The 13,808-nt window shown below is 39.2% G+C and overlaps 1 protein-coding gene across 2 annotated transcripts in view; it reads left to right on the top strand.

Annotated features, from left to right (window-relative positions):
* Window positions 1-13,808, top strand: part of LOC129763475 (homeobox protein abdominal-B) — a 66,813-nt gene that overhangs the window by 39,020 nt on the left and 13,985 nt on the right. Inside the window, exons 4-5 of one of the 2 annotated variants that reach the window (XM_055762574.1) lie at window positions 11,344-11,733; window positions 12,046-12,215. In XM_055762574.1, coding sequence (XP_055618549.1) covers window positions 11,344-11,733; window positions 12,046-12,215 — 560 coding nt within the window. Of the gene's footprint in view, window positions 1-11,343; window positions 11,734-12,027; window positions 12,216-13,808 lie in introns of both variants that reach the window. The other variant, XM_055762573.1, reaches the window with a different exon arrangement.

The raw sequence follows: 13,808 nt of genomic DNA, 5'->3' as shown, positions 1-13,808 counted from the left end.
GTCGTTGGGGTAATTGTACGAATTGGTTGGATCAACTAGTTTCCATCCACCAATGCGGCGAAGGACATCTCGCCACATCTAATCGCACAAGGTCAACACGACCATTACGAGCTCGCGACTTCGGTAATCTGGACCGCGAGGCGCGATGGACATGTTTGTTCGAGTGATATATGGAACAGTAAAAAAACGGCACATGCAGCCACCATTGAGACTCAAGTTTTACGGGACCATAAAACATTAAGGTGCCAGTCTGAAATTGTGTTAATTCCCGAGCCTCGGACCGTAAACGTGTTGGAAAACTAATTTACGAGTTGTTAATTGTATATGCGCGCCGGCTGCTGCACTGTATTGACAAACTCTCCGCAATTTGGGGGTGTTTTGTGCAGTGGCATACATTAGCGGCTTACTTTCCTTGCAGGCTCACACTGTGCAGACACAGATTGCCATTGCAGGTACATTAGCAATATCACTGAGTGGGTTTGAGAAACTTTGCCAAAATAGATAAAGATTGTATCATGTAACGTTCGATAATTAGAAGTTATCGAGAGTTTTTTGAAAGTTTTAGTTCAACGATTCGAATTTTCAAAAAACGTTGGGTTATAACCAGAGATGCCAATCTCCTGATTTTTCAGGATTTCAAAGATTTTTTGGCGCGTTCCCTGATCTGCTGACAAACACTAAAAATTGCCTGATGAACTTTATCAGAATAAAAACTATCAGTATTATCCTATGCCAAAGTTTTCCTGGATGGAAATGAGAATTGTCATAATAGCTCTCCTTTCCTTACGGGTATACAGGGGAACTGCGATATAACGTACATTTCACTTTCAAATTTGTACGTTGTATCGAATTGTACTTTGTATCGAAACATAATAAAGAACTCAGAAACAAAGCTCATATAACATTACAGTGAAAACCTGTTTTTGTGCGGTTTTTTTTGTGCGAATTTTTTTATGCGATTTTCTGTTCTTGTGCGGTTTTTTTGTAGGATTTTTTTGTGCGGTGTATGAAAAGAAGCATATTTGACGAAGTTATCGTCCATTTAGTTTTTTTCGATGGTTTATATGCATTTCAGTGCGAAAAAAAGCATATTTGCGTCTCAATTATCTACTGCTGAAATCATTCCCTCCTCTCATCAAATACTTTAAGTTTTCTAAATTTTTGCATGACATGATTTCTAACAGCAACACGTTTCGACATGCAACTATAAGCACAAAACAGCCACGCTCAACCGAAAGGGCAATGTTTCCTATCGCAAAGCAGGGAAACAAAAGGAAATTGAACGGTGAATGGCGTGGATTTGATTTATTTTCTTGGGGGAAACTTTTCTTATGCGGTCCCTATCTACCGCACAAAAAAAGTTTTTTTCAAAATGTGTACCGAACACGATTTTTTAAAGCTGCTGGTGAAGTTTTGCACGATTTTTTTATGCGACTTTTTTTGTGTGGTCCCTATCCCCTGCACAAAAAAAGGTTTGCCTGTATTGTGATGCTGTTTGAGTAGAGCTAGTAAATAATAATGAAAAACACAAACTAGAAGGTGGAGTCAACCTTTATCATGATGTTTCCCTTCATACTGTTGATTGAGGGTAAATAGATAAAATAACCGCTTGCACCTTTGTGCTTCGGCACAAGTGTTCAAGCCATATTTCAGAACATGTAATTAAAAATGCAAATTTCATACAAAAGTCCTGGCTATGGGTTATGGTTCAAACATGAGACAATAATCAGCTTATTAACAATTGAATCGATTGTTTGAGAGTCCATTTGGCACACTTGCGAGAAAACGACAAAAAACTGTTTTTCTAAAAATTTAGACCCGGTCCTCTAATTTTTTGGTATGAGTTGGTTGGTTATTAGACCCAAACAATATTATTTGGGACTACAACTTCATCAATATAACAGGTTAAGCTAAAAAAAAAAAAATAACGCACAACTGGTGGACTTAGGGTGTTTCTCAAACAAACGAGAAATCATTGGTGTATTTAGAGGTTTTGAAGTGTTTCAATTAAACTTTATGTGTAAGAATAGGGTTTTTTATAAGTTATGTTCTGCATTAAAGGAGGGAGGAGTAGGGGGTTGGATAAGTATTGTTGGTTTAACTTTTGGGAATACAACAATACTTTGTGGAGGAAGATAGAGGATATTTTAAAATATTTTTTGTGTAACCTAATGTACGAAAAAAATTTAGTAAGTACTACGGGGCTTTACCTACCACTACCATTGAGATTTTTCTATGCGTTTTCACAATTAGTTTTTATTGTCGCTGCTAAAGATAGGATGAGGCGTGTGAATATTGTGTATTCATTAAGTGGAATAAATTTAAATGTGAAGCGAACTTTTAAATGGTTTTATTGGCAATTCAAAACTTGAACCTTGTTACCTGAATTGAATTGTTCGACATGGCTTCTGTGATAAATAATCTTCATTCGGAAGATAGGCTTTCAACTTCCTGGTGTCCTCGATTCTCTCGATGATGGTATAGTGGGATACTTTTACGGGAGATGACGAAATGTGTTGCATTACAAGGTCAATTACAGTTCTCAGCTTGGGGTTTCCGAGAGTTGATTTGTCTCTCAAATCGTTTGAGTAAAGGCACAGATGGAACATACTGTTCCTTCCTATTTTTATTTACCTTTCCTTTGACTCTTGCCCTTTTTATGACTTTCGCTTTGCATTTCGTTGTTCGCGAACACAACGCTTACATTTCGCGGTCATGTCTGGGTCAAAATCCAAATCAAGAGACATTCCGATTATGTTGAGCTGCGCATGCTTCTTACGAAACAATGAAAGGAATTGTATATCTATCACAGCGCTGCCAATGGTTTCTCAAACAAACGATTTTATTATAACGAAGGTACGTTATATCGAAGTACCCCTTTTATGATGTGTTTGTACTAGTAGCCGCAGTATCATTGACGAAGAAATACGTTTTCAGAGTGTAAAATTACTCTTTTGAATTTCAGGTCTATATGATAAGATTTTGTATAACATTTGTTCGTCTGTTCAAAGTAGAGTCAATTGATGAATGATGAAATTCTAATAAATACTTCCATAAACGAATCACATATCATCAAAACTAGAAAACACTCAATAATTCATCCACTAATGATATACTTTCCTCATTTGATGAGTAAATATTATTTCCAAAGCATGAACGATGAGTTCAGAGATATTCTGAAAATTCATTTCAATTGTGATACTGCAGTTTTTGAGAATAAATATAAACGGCCAAAATATCTGACAAAACACTGGCTTTTCCGTCCCAGCATCGTTAAAACGACTTTTCTCTCAATTCAATCTTGATAAAACAAAGATTAGAAATAGACTAGGAACGGATACATTGAAAGAAATATTACCCACTTAGAATTATGTAGAGCTTAATAAAAAAGACGCAGGTTCCGTTATATTTACCTAGCCAATAACATCCAAATGCAACAAACCGGTGCAGAAAACTTTCAAAAAAGGAACATTTTTTTCGCCGTTTAGAAGCGAATCACCCGTCATGGGTGATGAAAATGGATCTTTTATAACAATGTTGAGCAGCCAAAACCTTGGGATTTTGTGGGATTGGGAAGGAGTTCTGTATTATGAGCTTCTGATGCTACCATGCAACGATAAATTCACATAAGTACTGCTCGCAGCTGGGGGCAAATTAAAGTCAACGATCCAGGACAAACATCCAGAATTAGTCAATTTGATAGGCGTCGTGGTCCAACGTTAAATCTTTGACAACACGACAAATTACTTTGGAGTCTGGCTGGGACTCCAAACACAATCAATATTTTTATTTTCATTCTTCCTGTTCTTCCTGACTTTTGAAAATTATAGATGGCAACCCTGGTTATAACTATGATATAATCCCAAGGTTGACGTATGATTACTGTTGGCTTAGTAATCATTTGAGTGTATTGATTAAATTATTGATTAAACCAGTGATTGAATGAAACAATTTCCGAATTGAATTGCAAAACAAATCCTCATTTGAGTCAATTCACGTATTGTGCAGATAACGTTCTACGTTGCAAGTCTATAATGGCCTTGTTCATTCAAAATATATGAAGGGAAGAATTGTCAAACGATCAATGTATTTTACATCCTCCTTCCGATGTTAGAGTGTCTCCTAAGAATATCTACTTCTCGAACCGCAAATTTCCTTGATTTGATAAACTTCAGACATTTCGTTTTGATTTTGGCATGTACGTTGAATGCATATTGTTCAATAGACTTTATCGAGGTTTTCGAAGAAAACTGTTATCAACATTTTTCCTAATCATCAAACGGTATACGTTAAAGTTCAGTGAGCCGAAGATATGAAGGGATATCTTCCAATGCAGTCTTGAATAACCGAGCCAAAGCGTTCATACTGCTTTTGAAGTCGGCACACATTCCGGAACGCAAAAATGCATGCAGGTACTAAAGTACCCACATCTTGCATATAAAGGGTGTGTCACATCAAATTGCATCACGGAAAAAACGCTGTAGAAACTTAATTTTTAGGAATTATATCTTCAGCTTTCGCTTATAATCAGATAAGTGTGTATAGATCACGTTCGCCTTGCTTCACTGTCAATTTTTCGTAAATTTGGAAAAATGTCGTCGAACGAAAAAGAGCGTCGTGAATTAATCCTGTGCACTCATTTCGTGAATCCGGAGATGTCACATCGGGACATCGGTAAGATGCTGGGAATCGTCCAATCCACGGTCAGCAGAGTACTAAAACGATACTTCGAGAACCTAACCATCGACCGAAAGGTGAAGAACGGCAAAAATGGATGCTCCGTCAGTGAAAAAGATCACAAGCGCGTAGTTAAGCAGTTTAGACGTGATCCGAGAAGTTCGGTCCGGGATGTCGCCAATAAGCTGAATTTGTCAAGTTCGTTCGTCCAGCGGACCAAGCAGCGGGAGGACCTGCGTACATACAAGGTTCAGAAGGCTTCTAACCGCGACGAAAGGTAAAACATGGTGGGGAAGACGCGAGCCCGGAAGCTGTCCACCGAAATGCTGACGAAGCCGCATTGCCTGGTAATGGACGACGAAACCTACGTCAAAGCGGACTTTCGTCAGCTGCCGGGCCTGTTGTTCTTCTCCGCAGTGGACAAATTCAGCGTTCCGGAGGAGATTCGCAAGCAGAAACTATCCAAGTTTGCCAAAAAGTACATGGTGTGGCAAGCGATCTGCTCTTGCGGAAAGCGGAGCGCCCCCTTCATGATGACCAGCACGGTAAACGGGCAGGTTTACCTTAAGGAGTGCCTACAGAAGCGCTTACTACCACTATTGAAGCAGCACGAGGGCCCGACCATCTTCTGGCCGGATCTCGCTTCGTGCCACTATTCAAAGGACGTGTTGGAGTGGTACGAAGCCAACGGGGTCACCTTCGTGCCAAAGGAAATGAACCCGCCCAACGCGCCGGAGCTTCGCCCAATAGAGAAATATTGGGCGATTATGAAACAGGCCCTCCGGAAGAACCCAAAAGTTGTCAAATCGGAGGCGGACTTCAAGAGAAAATGGATTTCTGTTCAAAAAAACTACAACCTTACGTTGTACAGAACCTTATGGACGGAGTAAAGAGGAAGGTGCGAGCATACGGGCTTGGGCTCGAAGTATGAATAAAAAGCAAATGCCAAAAGTTGTTTAATAGTTTTTATTATACTGTCTAAAATTTTCAAAAGGATCGGTCTACTAGGCGAATTTCTACAGCGTTTTTTCTGTGATGCAATTTGATGTGACACACCCTTCATTTGAAATGGCGATTTACTCAGACTCTTTGGTTTAGAAGTCTGTGTTAGGGAAACGCATTCCAACCATCGGACATCGACCGATGCGCAATCATAACTGAGTGGATTTCCGGGTGGGAATTCGTTTATTCGTAATTGGTGATATCACTTGTGAATGCGGAACGTGGCTGAATGACAGTAAAAAAACCGAGTTGAGTTCAAATCAATGGCTTTAACACTATAAGAAATGATAGAATTGGAAAAATAGGAGGTGGATTATTAATGTATATTCGAAAATGCGACAAATTCAAAATTTTGGAATCGACATTTGTCGAACGTCAAAGTCATACAATAGAGTTTATTTTCTTTAAAATTATTATCAATTCTAAAAAAAAAATATAAGTTGGATTAATTTACAATCACCCGCTGTTGGATTGTTCAGAGTTTGTTTACGATAAAATCATTGATTATGGAACATGTTATGAAAATATTTTCCTTCTTAGGGATTTGAACACAAATATTATTTGTAAGAGTCCTAAATCAGAACGTTTTTTCCGATGTTCTGGCTTCATTGTCACTAAAATTAGCTGGTGATGGACCGACGATTTTTCATTCGTTTGGGTCATCGCAGCTCGATTTGACGATTTGACGATTCGAGCTCGACAACTTGAGTTAAATCTTAACATTTGGACAAATTGATGCCCGAATGTGTCACAACACGATCTGATTTTTGCATATCTTTATTCCGATAAAAATACTCTCCCCAATGATTTTTTATCGTGATTACAAACGGGACGCAGTCTGGTCAAATGGAATTTTCTCAAATTTCCTAAAATTATTTCGGGTGTGCCTCCGGTCCGTTCTAGGTCCAATTCTTTTAGTCTCTACATAATTGATCTACCGGTCAATCTTGAAGTTTTGTTCGGTACACATTTTTGCAGATGGTGTTCAACTATATATGAACTGTAATGGTATGAACAACGAGACAATTTGTATGCTAGTGAATGGTGATTTAGATTGTATAAAAACTTGGGCAGATGCTCACCGGTGCTGCTACATTGAAATCTGTATTTCCGAGCTAAAAAATCTTTTTTATCTGTAGAGAAAATAGAAAATCTATATTGGAATCCGTATTGCGGATTCTGCTTGATATATTCTGCTTATCCATATTTTTAAGCTCGTGATCACTTGAAGCTATCCAGTAGATTTCTGAATAAAATTATTTTTCAATTTTCAGGCCTATGCAAAAGTTTACTGTGCAATTCTTTCTCGCAAAGAGATTCAATTCGATAAAAAATTTGTAACATCTTAAATTGAGAGTTGAGAGAATTATGCCAAAAAAAAAATTAAAAAAATTAAAAATGTATTTTTGGGGAAAACAGACGGAAAGAGTTTATTTCATTTAGTTTCACATTATAAACATTCATTTAATGCTCACTTTCCTCGTGGTGTTTATACCTGAACTTGCAGAATTTAGCTTCGATGTCGTTTGACAATTGTACTGAGGCACTTCCCCCTCGGATTTTAACAAATAATTTCGCTTTGATAGTTGCGTTCACAGTTTCTGTAGCGAGACGGTTTCAAACTTTTGTTTTGTTTGCATTATATTGCGAAAAAATATGATTTCCATCACAACAATATTTGACATGTTTGACAATGGTAAAAATAGTTCAGTTCAGTACTGTTTGAATTGTCTGATTGAGTTTATTGATTGTTGCGTAAAATGATCAAATATTTAAAAAATATTCTGTATAAAATCTGCATAGATATCCAATAATCTGTAATCTGTATATACAGATTCATGGCCAAAAAACATGCTGAAAATCTGTATATGTGACAACGCTGATGCTAATTTTCGAAGCTCAATGTACAAAAATCACAAGTCTTGTGGTACTGATAATGTACCACTGAAAGAAAAAAACGATTACAATGGAATATTTTTTTTTGTCTCAATGTGACATGTTTTACGCTACTTTGCGGTGTTTCGAAATTAAAAGGTTTTTTCTTGAATAAAGATACTAATTGTAGAATTTTTAAAAGTTTCATTTTACCATACTACATATCGTGTAACTTTCTTTTGCTTTCGGTTAATGCTTGTGTCGGTTTCGTTTCCAATCTCAGCCGCCTGGACAGCGTTTCTCATCTACAAAGCGAACTTTTGGGTTACTTTTTCCACAACTTTATTAAAGTCGTTCTTGTCTTTTGATTCATAAAATAATCACTACAAAATGCCCTATAGATTTGTATGAGAAATTGATGCCTTTCAGAAGTGACATACTAAATAAATATGTTTTACCGACACACACCACTGCATTATATGGGAAAACATTATTTGTATATGAGAAATCAAAAATCATTTACAACATTTAAGCCATTTACAACTTCAAAAGCCAATTCTACTCGATTCATGGACTCTCAAAGTACAAACTAAACCTAGAATAATAACAAAAAAAGCGTTCAAAATGTTTATCTGAAGGACCTTGAATTACTGATACCGAGCATATTTGCTGCAAGATCAACTAGTTTCTATCCCTTTTTCCACTCGACCGGCCCGAAACCAATGGCAATCGAGAAAATCAGCGCCAGCCAAATTTTCCAGCACACAAAAAATACATGCATAAACGGCAACATAAATGTGTCATTTTCACATAACTAAAACTCTTTATGACAACAAAATACACGCAACATTGTGCGAAGACGCAAGCAGAGGACTCGAAGAAAAACATTTACACGGCAATAAATCGTTAAATTAAATATGACTTTTTTTTGTGTGTACGCGTTGTTAAGCGTTTTATATGTTTATAGCACCACAGTTTCCCCTTCTTCCTTCTTTGCCGTTGCAAGGGGAAATCTTGAGATCTTTGGCCTGTGGGAAAGGGTCTCCGCTACCAACCCGGTGTCGAAAAATCATCGGAAGGTATATTATCATTTGTGCAGCAAATTAGTAGAGCAAACACAAAACAATGACGCGTGACTCCGTACAAACGGGACGGGACGAAAAATGGATGAAATTACATCGCTCAAGAATAAACAGATTTTATACTCTTATAAATGGAACCATAAAACTGGCTCGTCAGAAGATCGGTCCCGCGTTGGGTGTGAATGAAAACGTGTCCGGATTATTGGGAGCAATTTAAGGCCGATAATTAAATTATCACTTTATTGCATGAATGAGCGACCGATCCGCGGTGCGAAGGTGAGTTTTGGTCGTTCGAAAAGTGAAGCGTTGACTTTCTTCCGTTTGACACAACCGACCTGTTGGTGTATTTCCTCCAACCGTTTCCAAACGGAGTCTTTAAACACCTTTACAGCCCGCGCCGTCTCCAAACTTCGGTTGGCGTTTGAGAATTTTATTGGTTTTTAAAAGCCTGGTGGAGCGGAGAAACAATAAACCAAGGCCACCGCAAGGATAGTCTAGGGCGAAAGTAGTGCTGGGCCGGAATTTTTCGCCGTTGGATCGCGAAGTTATAATAGTGAATATCTGTCCAGGGTCACTATTGTTTCTTTCAACGTGGAAATGCTTGTTTGGTTACAATGGGTGTCGATTTGCTCTGTGAGTGGAATGAGAGCCTTTTTACGAGACGATTATTTTATGATCATTGCATTAATTACAGCTGCCATAAATTATAATTGCCGGAGGACCGCTTTTCGCTTGCACTTCACTTTCGCGAGATTGTGACGAGAAATTAAAAAGTATCAAAAGCTATTCGATGCGGTGAACTCTACGGTGTGGGAATTTATTCGCGGCGTGAAAAAATATTGTTTTTTCATTTATGTGGCGAATTGTGCGCCCGAGGAGAAACGTCTCGATATGTTTTTGGTTCTAGGTTCTCGCGGATGCTTTTGTTTGGTTCGTCAACCAGACGCGAGATGGCTTCCGCGGCGAGGGAAAATTCTCGCGAGCTGTCGCGCAATGAACACAATGTAATGAAGGAATAGCCCAAACCGTGTGTATACGGTGTATAGGCTATGATGCACGGCTTTAACAGTGCGATAATGGGAAGGAGAACACTGAGGAGCGCGCAAGCGCATTGCTCAACCCTCTCGCGGTTGCCGTGGGCAGTTCGCTGCGTTCGCTCTGAATTTCTCGTGTAGGCGCCTGCTATGCTTTTGTTGAAGAGCACTCGGCGCACGCATACCTACTTCGATGAATGTATCGCTACGTGAAGTAGGATTACAGTGTGAGCATAAAGAAAAAGCACAGAGGGATATACAATGCGAGAGAGCGTGTAAGCATAGAAGGCAATGTAGTTTACACGATACAAGGTTTCTTCTTGGTGTTGTTTTCTCGCAGTGTCACCGTTGCGTTTTTTTTCCGCTCTCCCCTTGTCTTTTGTCGGTCCATTTGTTTGTAGGTCCATCCGTGTACAACGCGCGGCCTGTGTGCACAGAGAACAGACACCGAGAGACGGATCCGACTGTTGTTCAACATTCTAAGATTTGTTTTTCAGTGTAAGGCTGAACCTCTCCAAGTTAAGACACACAATCGAGACATCTCAGCGGGTTGTTTCGCGCTCACGTGAGATAGTGTGGAGTGCCGCGGTGCATAATCTCCATAAGCTCTGTTGTATCAGCGCGTAGAGTGTGGAGTGTCCGGTGTATATCGAACACGGCGTCGGAGCGCGCGGCACGTCGCGGAGGTTTTCTTTCGTTAGTTTATCGTAAGAGCGTGAGGGAAAAAGTCGTGGTCTTCGACACAGTTCGACTTGGTCGTGTCTTCGTCATCGTCTTGGGGAAAGATTCGGTTCCGACCATATTTTATGCACACATCGTTGCTCTTGACTCGGCTCTACTTTCGGAGGAAACACGGAACGCGAAATGAGTCGATTTTCGGGCGTTTTGTGAAGAGCGACGAAGCGCAGTGAATACCTCAATGCAAATAAGACAGTGCTAGTGATCTTTTTTTTTACAAAAAAAAAAAGGAAAATATAAAAAAATCTGGTTGTTCAAAATAGCACAAGTGCAGTACAACTATAATTTTGTATAACATTGAATATCAACGAAAATAAGAACGGGAACTCAAGATTGTACAGTTTTCGGAACCACTGGAGTATTGTTGAAAATCGTTTTCAAAATTGTGTTTTTATTTTTTTTATTCCATCAACAAATCGGTTTGGCGGTGAACCCAAAAATATCTCAACTCACACCGACTCATCGTGATCAACCTGTCGTCCCAACGCCAACACCGTCATCGCGTGCCGTTGCATTTTGTGAATCATCCTCATAAAATGATAATAATAAAAATAAAATCATAAAATCTATGTTCGACGTGTGGAACGTAAAATCAAACAACTGTGATTGGTGCGTCTCGATGCTGAATGGTGAATGATTGATTTACGATTATCGTAATACAAATTGGCATCGTCGTGAACTGTGAACCCGAACTTGAACACACGTTATTGTTTGTTGTGATCGTTGGCTATATAAACAAAACGAAATTTGCAAACTTGTTGTTGATTTTGGTGACCACGCTTGGCGGATCGAATCCCATCCCGACCGGGATACATTTTTCGTTTGTGACGGTTTTATAAAATCTGCAAAAATTACGATCACTTTGTTAAACCATCCACATCACACCTCTGACCTGGCGTGCGCAATATATCACGATCCCCACGATGTCACGGCAGGGTCGCACGCTGCTGCCGGGGCCTGGTGGGGGCAACACTCCCATTCGGTGCACTCAGCTGGTGCTGCGATGTACGAGGATCCCTCCGTTGGCCAAACAGGTGTTGGCGGTCGGAGTCCACCGTCTCTGCAAAATACCCACAGCGCAAACCATATCGTACAGCAGCAGCACCAGCAAGCCCAACAACAAGCAGCAACACAACAGGCGCAGCAGCAGCAGCAAGCACAACAGCAGGCTCCATCACAGGTGCCTCCACAAGCCTCATCCCAACAGACAAACACCTCTTCCACCGGCCAGCAGCAGAACAATGCGGTCGTGTCCTCCCAAACTCAAATAGTGGCACCTTCGACAGCTAGTGAATCACCTGCCAGTGTGAGCTCTCAACCTTCAGGTAATTATTAACCTCAAGATTGCATTTCTTCTTTGTGTTCTATAAACCCGCCAAACAATCTTTCCCTAATTCAGTTCCGGAATTTTTTAATACTAACCAACCTGTGATACGAATCCTCCCTTTAATTTCCTTCGCATCCACCTTCCGGTGTAAAGTATGTACTACTAACCAAGCATGCGTCTGTTTCATGAGTTTGTTTTACGTTTTTTTTATTCTACCAAAATCAATCAATCTTTTTAATTATTGAATTTTAAAACCCCATCCAATCCCCTCGTTGTATGACATTAATCTTAGGTCCTATTCATATACCAGCAAAACGTCCAGCGTTCGAGACCGATTCGTCCCGCCTGAGGCACTCGTACCCGTGGGGGTACGACTCGGGCGCCGACTCGGCCTACCATCCGCAGTACCCGTACGGGCTGGGGGCCGACATCAAACCAATGTATTACCCGGGCTACCCGACCGATGCCAACTTCCAGCCAGTGAGTGTTAATTTGCTCTTCAGCGTTTTTTTTGCTCTTGTGCTCCGGAAATTGCATTCATTGCATTGCACTGCCTATCATCGGTATCGCGAAATTTCCACTGCAGGCCCACAATAAAACAGAAAATCGGTATTCTTGGTGTTATTTAGATGTTTCGTCAAACTTCCGACAGAACATAAAATGAAAATCTTGCACCAGGAATGACATGATGGTGGTTATAAATTTCTAAATTTGAATAAAAAGACTTATCTATTTTCTAATGATCAAATTATTGATAAAAGTTCCTGGGTAACAAAACAAAGAAAAAAGAAATTTTACGAAAGAAACATTTGTTTTTTTCACGCAAAATTTGATATGATCACCATATGAAATATTGTATTTTGAAAACAAAAAATCAATATGTTTTATAAGTTGAAATCTGCGAACATTACTTGTTAAAATTACGAACTTTTATGGATTTTTTTTCTAATTTTCAAAATAATGATGAAGTACTGACGAATGGTGAAAAATTGCTTTCGTAATTTTTAATATGACATGTTGTTAGATTGTCATGGAATTTTCCATTTACAATAGTCCCTCCAATTTTGGCATACTCTCCCTTATTCTGCGCGGTAGATGACGAGCCGTAGTTCCATAGTCCTGCACCGCGAGTGACGTGAGATAACAAAATCACTCGTTTTTTTTCTGGAAGTCACCTTTTTATACCTATTTTCAGTCTTCCATGTTTCACAAAAAACACTGCGTCCGGGATAAACATGTCCACGCTGCTGTTCGCAGTTTTGTGTTTGAATACAAACATGATTTTTTCGTACCTATGTTTGAAAATGTGACATGTTTGTATTCGTAGTAAGTTTGGACATACGATGTTTAATCCTAATGTTTCACATGATGTTCGAACATTGTGTTCAGTTTCTCTTGTATTTTCACCCCAAGCACCGGTAGTGCGTAGAGTAGAAGAAGCGAATCGGACACCACACCACCACCACTCAACACTTGGTGTGTTGGTATGTTGACATGGAAAAAATGCTTTCCTATCATGACAATGGGTGCTTCGTCTAAAATTTTGGGTAAATAAAATAAACCTTTTTATCTGTTCTGAATAAAATAAACGTCGATTGATATAAGAGTTCTTCACAATTGATATCATTATTTAGTGCACGCATCAATTTATATATTGAATTCATGTAACATTCGCTATTATTAGCTATTTGAACAAGTACTAAAATTGAATAGAGCGTGGCGTGGTAGTTACCCACAACAAATTTTGATGACAATATTTCTATAATTTTAATCGAATATAAAGTACCAGAACTATTCAGCAGTGACACTAACCACTCGACCACGGAAGCAACAATTTTGACTGGATCTTTAGATGTATGCAAATGGCTAATACTGCGTGTTCGCGACGAACGCGACCCGAGCTATAAAACGAGCGAAGAAGAGGAGAAGAAAAGATGATGCAATCGCATACACACATAGTATATGTAGTCTAGTATAAGTGTAGCTTTTAGTTTTTTTCCTTCATTCAATTTGTGATAACATCGAGAAATTAATGGCTTGCTACGGCGACTGATATGTCTCTAAGCGCAGTAT

This window comes from Toxorhynchites rutilus, chromosome 1 (genome assembly GCF_029784135.1).
Source record: "Toxorhynchites rutilus septentrionalis strain SRP chromosome 1, ASM2978413v1, whole genome shotgun sequence".
Lineage (NCBI taxonomy): Eukaryota > Metazoa > Arthropoda > Insecta > Diptera > Culicidae > Toxorhynchites > Toxorhynchites rutilus.
This window is presented reverse-complemented; position numbering and strand designations above follow the sequence as displayed.